The following is a 12,132-nucleotide window of genomic DNA, read 5'->3' on the forward strand; positions in this document are numbered from 1 at the left end:
CCAACCTCTTACATCAAAATTTCATTACCAGACCTCTTATTTTGTACTTAAAACCACTCAAACACTAACATTGACCACCCTTTTTTATCCTAAATTAGTTTTCACTTAAAACATACTTCTAACAAACTTCAATTTACCCCATAGCAGACATTGAAAAATTGTTTTCTCGCACCAATTATCTCAGATTTTCCCATTGAAACCTCTATTTTTAACTACACACTTATGTTTTTTGACCACCTATTACTTATTAGAATCACATCCAATTCCAATTATCCAACATCATCAAATTTACAACCATCATAACAATAATCAATTCATAATCACAAAATATCAATCATCCAAGTATCATACATTCAAAAGTCATCACCTAAACATGATACATATTAGAACCATTGTTCAAAATTTTAGTTTCATCATAAAATTGAACATAAAAATACTAAACATATACAACAAACATAACCTAGCGAAAATAATAGCTTCCCTTTGCTAACAATGAACAACCCAACTCTAACAACACCTCGCAAATTGCTTGAAACATAAGAAATTTCTAGACAAACCTAAGAAACACCAAATTGAAAGTGGACATAGTCCTTAGGACTTTAGATTACTCAAGAATGAGTAGATGAAGCAAAATTACACATGCAACTACACTTAATTCTTCAAAAACATATTAGTAAATGAAAGAGGAAGAATGAGTCGAAACTTACTTGTTCTATGAGAGAAATTGATCGGGTAAAAGTGTAAATTACTCTGTTGTGATCGTTTAGGTACCTCTTGATTGTCAAAGATATGACTCAGGAGTTAGAAGAACTCTAGGAAAGTAGTTTCTAGAGAAATGATAAGTTTTAAAATAATGAAACTCGTTTATAACAAATATGTTTATAAACCATTTAATATTAAAATAACCAAGTCTCACTATCTTTGAACTATCATCACTTCTAAAATATCATTTTTTGAGGTTTTTACATCGACTAAAACAAAATAAAATAAGGTAAACATGATTAAAAAAAAGAAAGAAATATTTACTTATTTTTTAATTTCATATTTTTTTTGTTATATATATATATATATATATAGTATTAGTTATCCAGAAAAAATTAAGTATTGATACTAAGTATATATATTTTGAAAATTTTCAACAATAAACCTTTTAGAATTTCTAAAATAAAACTTTCAGCATGAAATTTGGAAAATAAAAATTTTAGAATATAATTTTTAAGAAAAAATGTTTGAAACACGTCAAATTTGTTGTTGAGAACAACATTTTTTAAATAAACTTTCTAAAACACGTGTAATATCTTTTTTGAATAATTTTGGAGAGTATCATGATGTATATTTTGTAATTTCAAAAAGAGTTTTTAGAATGAGATTTTTTCTATATTTTCTATCTTTTTCTTCTTTTTGCAATGTTCCTCCCTTACAGCAGCAATAATGATAGAAGCTGTAAATGTAAGATGACAGTGATAGTAAAAAGGGTGTTTGAGTTTTTTTCTTCGTACAAATTCAGTTAGTAATTGTAGAGATACACAAAGTAATAGCCAATGATTTGTTACTGTTTTTCAAGAATTAAAGCTTAATGGGCAAGTTGGGCCGAATGAAGAAGCCCATTTGGTGACGACCACATATGCAATTAATGTAAATAAAGATTTTGAGAGTGTGAAAAAGACAAAAGAATAGTAGAAAAAATAAGTTAATTGATAATCAATTAAGAAAAAAAGAGAGAGATCATCGTACTTGGCGGCATTCCCCGTTCGAAAACCCAATCTTAACTTATTTTTTCTTTGTTTAAACTCATTCACGCAACTCAATTTATCCACTTTAAATTCGCACTGTCGACATATTTCAACATATCAACATACAATTTTGTAATATGCAACATACGTTATCGTTTCTATCGTTCCATTTCTAAGCCAGACCTTGGTTGCTGCCATTCTTCTTTTCAAATCATCTAGAAACCCTAACTCAAAACTATGTAAAAATTTATAATTTAGTTATCATAGGTAGAAAGTTAAAAGACGTCACCTACTAAGGAGCTATTTGAGAGTACGCAAAGGATGGAAAAAATTACTATAAGAAGTATTTGAACTCAAAATCTGGTAGTGTCTCTCTTCAAAGCAAAATGATCGAAAAAGGTACCTTCGATGTCTCTAATGGAAGGATTTCAGATTCCAATTCCTTTGATGATGATGGCCGTCCCAAAAGCAAAACATTGGTTGTAATATGCAACATACAGTATCGTTCTATTTTTAAAGCCAAACCTTGGTTGGTGTCTCTCTCTCAAAGCAAGATGTTGGAACAAGGTACAGGCAGAACTTATCAAGAGGCATTTGAAGCCTCCAATGGCAGGATTCAAGGAGCAGATTCCAATTCCTTTGATGATGATGGCCGTCCCAAAAGAACTGGTAATCAAATATCCTCAAAAGTAGAAGTATTTGTGTTGGTTATTGGTATGCAGTCATTTCAAACTCACTGAGCTTCATAAAACAGGAAATATGATGACTGCAAGTGCCCATATAATAACAGCTGTTATTGAGTCTAGAGTTCTGTCTCTGGCATGGGCTTTTGCTCAGCTTGGTTGGATTGCTGCTCCTGTTTCATTCATTCTGTTCTCTGTGGTCACTTATTACACCTCATGTCTTCTAACTGCCTGTTACCGTAATGGAGACCAAGTTACAGGCAATAGAAACCACACTTACACGGACGCTGTTAGGTCCCACCTAGGTATGCATGCAACTCAACTCAATTATGGTACTTTTGTAATGTCTTTTCATAATATTTCCGGAAAAAGTATAAATTAAAACAGCAAGGAATTGACTTTTTTCTTTCTATTCATGTTTTTACTAAACAAAAACATTCTTGGGTTTTGCAGGTGTAATGAATGAAAAGTTGTGTGGATGGGTTCAATATGCGACCGTTTTTGGAAGGCAAATCGGGTACACCATTGCAGCTTCCAAAAGCATGAGGTGAGTTTTGAAAGATGCAAGTGTTGTTGTGTGGATGAACGAGTAACAACAAATCTGCTAATTGGTGTTTTGGGTTGTCCATGAAACAGGGCCATTGTAAGGTCTCGTTGTTATCATAACAGGGGAGCATGCAAAATGAACAGCAGTGTTTACATGATTTCATTTGGAATTGTGCAAATTTTATTATCTCAAATTTCAGATTTGGAACAGTTCCCGTGGTTCTCTAGTATGTCTGTTGTCATGCCTTTCACATACCCTGTAATTGGACTCGGTCTTGTAATTGCTAAAGTTATAGGTATGTTAGAGAGAATTGTGATTTATTATATGATTGAGTTGAGGATCGATCAATTTTGAACTGAATTGTGCTTGTAACAGGAAACGGAAAGGTTAAAGGAAGCTTAACAGGTGTAAGTATTGGTGTTGTAACAAAAAGCCAAAAAATTTGGAGGATCTTCCAAGCTCTCGGTAACTGGGCCTATGTCTACTCCTACTCAATGATCCTTCCAGAAATTCAGGTACATCTACATTCGTATGAACTTAATTGTTCAAAAGATAGTTTCATAGGTCTTATTTGTATGCTTTTTCTAATCAGAATTGAAATTTTACATCAACATCTGTATCATTCTAAATGTGAATATTATAAGTTGAAGTATAAACTAAAACAGGGGTTGTTATGAAACAGGACACAATCAAATCACCTCCTGAAGAGTCAAAGACAATGTCGAAGGCTACTTTAGTGAGTGTCTCAGTGACAAGCATTTTCTATCTGCTATGTGGTGGTTTTGGCTATGCAGCTTTTGGAGATTCAAGCCCTGAAAACCTGCTAACTGGTTTTGGCTTCTATAACCCATATTGGCTCGCCGACATAGCCAATGTTGCCATTGTTGTCCACCTTGTTGGTGCATACCAAGTTGACTGCCAACCCCTGTTCCTATTCATTGAAAACCTCGCAGCACAAAAATTCCCAGACAGTGATTTTATAAGGAAAGAGTTTGAAGTACCAATCCCTGGTTGCAAACCCTTCAAGCTCAAGGTCTTCAGGTTGGTTTGGAGGACATTTTTTGTGATCTGCTGCACTTTCATAGCAATGTTGCTACCATTCTTCACTGACATTATTGGACTTATTGGTGCCATTGCATATTGGCCTCTCACCGTGTATTTCCCAGTGGAGATGTATATAGTTCAAACTAGAATACCAAAATGGAGCAGAAAATGGAAATGCCTGAAGATGCTTAGTGCGACATGCTTCGTCTTGACAATGATAGCTGCAGTAGGTTCAACAACTGGACTTCTTCATGATTTTAAAGTTTACAAGCCATTCATGACCCATTACTAGTTCACTGCCATTTCTCTGTTAACTGTTAGTCAAAAGGTTATGTCAATTAAGAGCAGACTATTATTTAGTCTTGACAATGATAGCGGCCAGGAGCTAGTTTGTCCTATTATTTAGGAGATAGTTGAGTTTTTTATTCCGCCAGCCATTTAGATCGTGACTTTGTTGCACTGTTTATTTTCTGTCATGTAAGGCTTATATAAGCCAACCCTTCTAATTTAATAAAAGCATTCTCTCACAGAGTACATTTAGAGTTACTCGTACCTTCATATTTAACATTAACATCATTGTTAAACATTACATGTTTTTTATTCATTTGTAAAGGTCTTTATTTACTTTATATATTTTAAAAGTTACACGTGTAAATTATGTCATTTATATTAATAAATTGTATGAAGGAAAAACAAATAGAATTTTAATCCCGTATACAAAATTCACAAATTTATCATGGAGAATAAATTCGTAACTATTTACGTCCTTATTTTTGTCCAAACTGCAAGTCCAAATTTGTAAAAGTGTGCGCTTTTGTTTCTCTCTCGCGTCGCTATATTATATTTTATTTGTTTCACGTTGAGTTATTTATTTAATCTTTTACAATAAATAGTAAGTACATGAAATTGAGTTCATATTAAGATGGTGAAAGATTTATAAAATTGTAAATTTCGTAACAAATATATTTTATTTTTTACAAAATTTATATTTATATATTTTATTTTTTTGAATGAATTTTCTAAACGGATTATTTTGCTCTGATTGACTATATGTAAAAAATTTTAAAATGATTATTTTGCTCTAACTGGCTATATATTCTGAAAATTTTCAACAATAAACTTTTTAGAATTTCTAAAATGAGGCTTTCAGCTTGAAATTTAGGAAATAAAATTTTCAGAATATGATTTTTCAAATGAAATTTTCGAAACACATAAAATTTGTTTTTCAGAACGACATTAAATTCTAAAATTAATGAAATAATGTTTCAAAAAGAGTTTTTAGAATGAGATTTTTTTTATATATTTTCTATCTTTTTCTTGTTTGCAATGTTCCTCCTTTACAGCAGCAATAATGATAGCAGCAATAATGATAGAAACTGTAAATGTAAGATGACAGTGATAGTAAAAAGGGTGTTTGAGACTTTTTCTTCTTATTGTACAAAAATAGTTAGTAATTTTAGAGATACACAAAGTAATTGCCAATAACTGTTTTTCCAGAAATAAAGCTTAATGGGCAAATTGGGCCGAATGGAAAAGCCCATTTGGTGACGACCACATATGCAATGTCTGTCCGTAACCATAATCTCATCCTTTGTCACAAACCGATAGGTACCTGAAAATGGCGCAGAGTGTGACCAACACATTCATCCAAGGAACACGCTTTCTTCCACTTCCACCTCCCAAGAGAAACGTAATCAATTTCAAACCCAGAGCACCAAGTTTGAGTGTGGAATCATGAATTTTGACGGAGTTTTTGTTTGAATTTGTTGGCAGGTAGGGAGAGTGGTGCAGTGTGGGGTTCGGTGCAGGAAGAAGGATATACACCCGGAGTTCCATGGGGAAGCCAAGGTGTACTGTAACGGAGAGCTGGTGATGACGACGGGTGGGACCCAGAAGGAGTATGTGGTGGACGTGTGGTCGGGGAACCACCCCTTCTACCTCGGCAACCGCTCGGCGGTTATGGTGAGCGACGACCAGGTGGAGAAGTTCAGGAAGAAGTTCGGGGAGCTCACGCAGATTATGGAGATTCCTGTCCTCAAAGGAGAGATTGTTATCCCCTCTAGACGCAAGGGGGTTTCCAAGGGAGGCAAAAAGAAGTGATCTTCTCTTCTTGGTAACTTTTTTTTTTTGTCAATTTCAATTGGTGTAATATGATCAAACACTTCTCTCAACTGTTTGAAAAAATGCTGCTATGGATATTGTTTTCAGCAAACGGGTGAATGTGGATATGTTTGTCACTGGTAAAAAAATGCATTGGGATTCATTGTGTTGATTTTGCTCTGACAGATAAAACAACTCGGGTGTTACATTTTTTTTCGTTTGGATTAGTTTATTTTGTACTCCAATTTATAAATGAGCTTGTTAATTTTTATTTCTTAGAAGAAAAATAATGTCCTAAAGATATGATTATGAGACTTGAATGATAAGGATAATGGTGTTGGAGATCTCGGTTCAGTAATGTAGTTAAAATAGTACATATTAGTGGAAGAGAATTCGTCTCATGAACTAGCTTCATGAGTTGAATTAAGTACGAATTGGAAATTTTAAATGATCTCAGAATCTGTGTAATGTTCTAACAGAGTCACCCATTGTCTTACCATTGTCAAACCAATGCATATGTACACAAACTTATGTTCATGACGAGTGTTAGAAATCTTAAATTGACTTGTAGTATGATGTAAGAAAAGGATATCCTTCACTTCATGGCCTAGCTTTGGAAGTCGTGATAAGCTCAAATCCAAATTCTAGAGTTTCTTGATGTTGTTGTTGGTGAAGAGCTACAGAAGTACAACCGAGATAGCATTTGTAAATTTGGATAACAACTTTCAAGGATTGATATGGTGGAGATATCCTTCACTTCATGAACTTTCAAGGATAACAACTTTGGATAACAACTTTCAAGGATATCCTTCACTTCATGAACTTTGAATGTCGCAGTTACCATGGTCATCTGCTAATCAAATTTTCACAACATTGATAATGATTTACTTGTTAATTAAAGTTTTGAACTTGCATGACGATTTTTTTAATAAACCAAAGATTATTGAAACATGAAATAGAATTACAAGGTATACTCTATTGATGTTATTGAAACATGCATATCGAATGAATATTACTTTGATGCTATGTCCTGTTTTAGATTTTTGCGTGCATATTGATGTTATTGCCAGCCAAAATCTGAAAACACTTTATCGTGCACCCAAGGCCTTCCTTACAAGAATTGTTGCAGCAAACTTATATGAAAACCAGGAAATGACTGCAACAGACTTATATGAGATAACTTTGCAGATACTGCTAAGCTTTATTATCATTGGCAGATCTTTCACTCTGTGTGAATGTGAGTATTTGAAAGCTGAGAGAAAGTACAAACTCTTAATTTGTTCAATCAAAGAGTGAATTGAATTGTCAACTTTATTTTTTTAACTTTTCTTTTATATATCTTTTAATTTGTTATATATATATATATATATATATATATATATATATATATATATATATATATATATATATATATATATATATATATATATATATTAAAAATATATTTAGTAATATAACTATTTTTATATTTTTAGTTTTTAATTTAATGTCTCTAGTAATGTAAATTATAATAATTATTATCTTTATCTGGTAAATTATTTTGTTATAATTAATAATTTAAATTTAATAATTTAAGATAAAATATTATTACATATGTATCCTTCAAGTGATTTATAAATAAAAATTATTTTTTATTTTAATTTTAATTTAAAAAAAAAAAAAACGAACTGGTGGACTAGCCTATCCTTTGCATCTCTATCTATCCTATGCACGTTATCACTTATAACTTTATTTTTTTATTTTAATTTGATCTACCTGTAGAGCTTCTAAGTTTACATTATTACAAATTGCTCAATAATGTGACACAATTATTCAATGGTGAAAGTTATAGGATGTTGATCTTGCTATATGAAATCGTGAAAAATTGACTAGCTAAGCCAGATTACATATTTAACGTAACGATATTTCTTAAAGTTCTTGCATACACAAATTAACAATATTTGTTCAATGAACCCACTACCAAACATTCCTAATTTGAATTGTTCAACTAACGTACTTGTATTAAAAAGAGTGGTAATTTTTTGAATTTTATGAAATTATTAAAAAATTTTAAGTCTTTAACATTGAATTCACTAAATAAATTTGTCCAATCTATGATAAATTATGGATATCAAAGACTTAACAAATAGGATAAATCATTTTTTTCTTTGAGATATAGGGATTTCGATTTTCATTTATTTATTTATAAACAAGATAAAATATAGCATGTATTTATACATTTTTATAATTTAAAATGAAGGATGATTATTTTGTAAAAATAAGATTGAGAATATCTTTTTAAATTTTTTTATATTCGTATTGTATATATCGTTGATTGATATATACCGATCAAATTTCATAATTCATCGTCTAAGTTTGGAGGAGACCGATCGATTTCAATTAGAATCAACTGATCATTTATGTTAACCTAAATAGGTTTCGTAATCAAGTTTTATGGAATTGGACAGTGATTAGGCCGACTCTAATAAAAAATTCATGGAGAAAACTATAAATACAAGTCAAAGATATGGTTGTTGAAAATTTTATTACGCATTTATTACAACATTTATAATTCTACATTTATTGTTGTTGTTAGGGGCTATTGGACAACCCACTCCTTAAGTGTGTCCATGTTCTTGGACTGCTTCTTAAATATCAAGTCCGATAATGGTTTGGGTTGGAGGTCATATATCGAAGAATGTAAAATCACTAACGAGGTCAAATTAGGTATGTTGATTATTGTAATGGTGAACATTTCCATGAAGTGTCACAGAGGCTCATTCTCTTATTGTTTTGTCTACTTCAAAGAGGCCAATGTGATTGGAACTATTTTGCGATCAATAAACTGAGCTTTAAAGATTGTGCTCAACATGTTGAAGGAATCCACCGAATTAGGAGGTGATGTGTAACACCAGTCTAGGGCCTGAATGTTTAGAGTGGTAGGGAAGAACCAACAATAAAATACCTTTTCTCGAGTATGAATGTGTACCTAGATCAAATAAGCTTTCAAATGAGTGGTTGGGTCGGTGATACCATCATACTTTCGAATATTAATGTTGATTCCTCTTGGGAGGTTAGCTAGAGTAATATTCGAAATAAAAGGATGGAAGTCTTGATCCTTGGAAAGTCACAAGTGTACCCTTACGTCCAGGAAGTTCGCGTTGGACTCATGTACTTGTAAATTATTTTGCTTGTTTCGACGATGAGGTGAACGTCTCCGTGGGTTGTGAATTCAAACATAGCCTTGAGATTTGTCCCATCTCGAATGGTCACAAGTTGGCCTAGGGCTTCTAGAGTGATGTCTTTATGTCTGTGTTTACCGTTGTTCCACGATGGGTGCCAAATGTTTTTATCAATTCTAATAATGAATAATCATCTCATAAATGAGTCACAACAAATATATGCATTCAATATTTATTAGGTTAAACCACTTTTATAGTCTCTATTTCTGTTAGGTTTTCTCAAATAGGTTTCTTTCTCTTTTTTTTCTCTCAATTTGGATCCCTAAAAGTGAAAAAATTGAAATAATTGATTGTCATTAAATTGACTTAACGAGGTTAACTTTGTGATTGTGTGCTGGAATCATTTAAAAACATGACATTGCATAAAGTCTTAGGTGGAAAATGTTTAATTAAAACATAAAAGAAAAGGAGTTTTTTGAAATCTAAAATCAAAACATCAATAAGTTAGGGTTAATGAAAAGCAAATTGAGAACCAGAGTCTGATTGGAGATGCAACACATTTAGGATTGATAGAGTTAGAAATTATATTGATAGAGTTGGAAATTAGAGTGAGTTTTAACGAAGTTTATTGTATGATATTTTCGTGAAATTAGGGTTCATACACATTCTAAACAAGAACATGAGGATGACAATGATCATGGTTTCTCATAGCAAAACTGAGAATTGACTTTAAAGACGAATTTTGTTCTTTAAGATTACCATTGCGTAATTGTTTCGGCTTTTTATATTTTTTCAATACGGTATTCAACCACAGATTTCGTGCAGAAAGTTTCGGTCTCACCCACTAATCCTACTTCAGAAGTTTTGGACACACCTGGTCACACCCGAGTTCAGCTTATCATGTGGCAAGCTGTTTGAAGGAAGTCCTCAGAAGGTTAGTTAAAATGCACTTGGAACACCAAAGGGACTTGTTACTGAAATTGCTTTTAAACGAGGACTCTCTGTTGCACATGATGTCTTCTCTTATAAAATAAACCTTATAAATATAACCACACATGCGAACTAACATGTTTATTAAGATTTCTTTTTTTTTTTCAAAACTTGTTATCATATTCATATTTGTGTTTTTGCTTTGCAGAATGCAATCCCTCAAAAGTGAGATGAAGTTAATCTGACCCTTGGAGGCATTGACCTCAACGATTCAGGTAGGTTGGCTTGTTTTTCACATCTAGACATTTGTAATTTTTGTTTAATCTTTTATATTTGTACTGTCAAAATAGCATCATTGTAAAGTTTCGTGACCTCCTACAACTTTTCTTGTAAAATTTTGTAGTGTTGTTATCATACGACAAACAAAGGATAATTTTTAGAATTTTTTTTTTAATTTATATTGTATAAGAATTTAGTTAATAAAAAGGTATTTGAGATTTCTATTTTGTATTCCAATTTCAAGAATTTAGTTAATAAAATGATTTATTTCTAATGAATGCAACTTGTATATAATTCTCAATCAGTTATTAAAATCAATTGATGTTTAACTTACGTCTAGAAAAATGATCACAAACTAGGTTTCTAAAAGCTTAATTATTTACTAGTTTTTAACTCCAAAACAATCAAAACACAAATTATAAAGAGTTTAAAAGTTAGAAGAATAAAAAAAATTGAAAATGCAACAAAAAAGAATAAAAAATCAAAGAAATTATAAAGTAAGAATGAATTCAAAATCTAATCCAATGGACGTGCCTCCTATGTTAATGTCGGCCATACATGCAATGATTTGATTTTGAAGCATGTAAAAATATAGTCAAATTTGAGAATTTTGAATCTGTTATTCGGTAAATCGAAATTACAGAGCATAGTATTTAACGTGTATGAAACAGGTGGGTAGCAACCTCTCAGAAGCCATTATTTTATTTATGAGTTTTCGATTTTCATAGTCTACGGAATCCTTCTTCCATTAAAGAAGCACCACACTGGGCACTCTTATGGATGTCAGTTTTTCGGTTATTACCTTCAGAGCCTCCGACAGCCATCCACATTGAACCATCTTCACTTTGCAGAGTCTAAGAAGAAGAAAGTCATCGTGCCTGCGGAGCGCCGGCGGAAGTGGTGGTGGTGGCTGTGCAGGGATGGCGACACCAGGCCGACTTCTCTCGGTGAGTTAACGGCGGTGCGGCGACAACGTGTTTTGTGGTGTGGCGGCAGAACATGAAGGTTCTTTCTTCTTCGAGCGTTGACAACGGACCATCGACGGCGGGAAGTTTTTAAAGTAGATTCACAATTTTGCTATGAGAAACCATGACCATTGTCATGCCCTGTTCTTGTTATGTGAACGAACCTTAATTTCGGGAGAACATAATACAATAAATCTCACTAAAACTCACTTTAATATCTAACTCTGTCAATCCTATGTTGCTTCTCCAATCTTAAACACGAAGACTTCGGTTTCCAATTTGTTTTTCATTAACCCTAATTTAGTGATGTTTTCATTTTAGATTTCAGAAAATCCCTTTTCTTTTATGTTTTAATTAAACATTTCCCATGTAAGACTCTGTCCATGTCGCATCTTTAAATGCTTCCAGCACTAACACCTCATCACAAAGTTAACCCCTCTTGAACTAATTTAACGGCAGAGCAGGAAGTCAATTCCTTCAATCTTTTTTTTATATAATCTATTTTTTTCATTTAATACCTTTTATTAAATTAATTATTAATTAAATATTGTTTTAAATAAAATATAATTAATATTAATTATAAGATAAAACACTTATATACATTAATTATTTTCATTTAAATTTAAAATAAGATACAATTAATATATATTAATTATAAGAGAAAATAATTAATGTTTTTTTATTGCTAAA

General features: G+C 32.0%; 2 protein-coding genes across 2 annotated transcripts; both read left to right on the top strand.

Moving 5' to 3' along the window:
* Nucleotides 1–2,119: 2,119 nt before the first annotated feature.
* LOC108337041 (amino acid permease 3-like) lies at nt 2,120–4,299 on the top strand. The gene is made up of 6 exons (XM_017573478.1): nt 2,120–2,402; nt 2,488–2,721; nt 2,870–2,963; nt 3,053–3,258; nt 3,339–3,478; nt 3,646–4,299. The coding sequence occupies exons 1-6, from the start codon at nt 2,120–2,122 to the stop codon at nt 4,297–4,299; spliced, it is 1,611 nt and encodes a 536-aa protein (XP_017428967.1).
* Nucleotides 4,300–5,561: 1,262 nt separating this feature from the next.
* Nucleotides 5,562–6,279, top strand: LOC108337467 (50S ribosomal protein L31, chloroplastic). The gene is made up of 2 exons (XM_017574000.2): nt 5,562–5,697; nt 5,781–6,279. The coding sequence occupies exons 1-2, from the start codon at nt 5,626–5,628 to the stop codon at nt 6,105–6,107; spliced, it is 399 nt and encodes a 132-aa protein (XP_017429489.1). The 5' UTR covers nt 5,562–5,625; the 3' UTR covers nt 6,108–6,279.
* Nucleotides 6,280–12,132: the final 5,853 nt, after the last annotated feature.

The sequence above is a fragment of the Vigna angularis genome, chromosome 7 (assembly GCF_016808095.1).
Source record: "Vigna angularis cultivar LongXiaoDou No.4 chromosome 7, ASM1680809v1, whole genome shotgun sequence".
In the NCBI taxonomy this organism is placed as follows: Eukaryota; Viridiplantae; Streptophyta; class Magnoliopsida; order Fabales; family Fabaceae; genus Vigna; species Vigna angularis.

Excerpts from the sequence above, each read along its gene's own strand:
- LOC108337467 (XM_017574000.2), top strand. The coding sequence starts at position 5,626 with ATGGCGCAGAGTGTGACCAACACATTCATCCAAGGAACACGCTTTCTT. Across the intron at positions 5,698-5,780 it reads TTCCACCTCCCAAGAGAAAC|GTAGGGAGAGTGGTGCAGTG; the intron begins GTAATCAATTTC and ends ATTTGTTGGCAG.
- LOC108337041 (XM_017573478.1), top strand. The coding sequence starts at position 2,120 with ATGATCGAAAAAGGTACCTTCGATGTCTCTAATGGAAGGATTTCAGAT. Across the intron at positions 2,403-2,487 it reads TGGCCGTCCCAAAAGAACTG|GAAATATGATGACTGCAAGT; the intron begins GTAATCAAATAT and ends TTCATAAAACAG. Across the intron at positions 3,259-3,338 it reads TGTAATTGCTAAAGTTATAG|GAAACGGAAAGGTTAAAGGA; the intron begins GTATGTTAGAGA and ends TGCTTGTAACAG.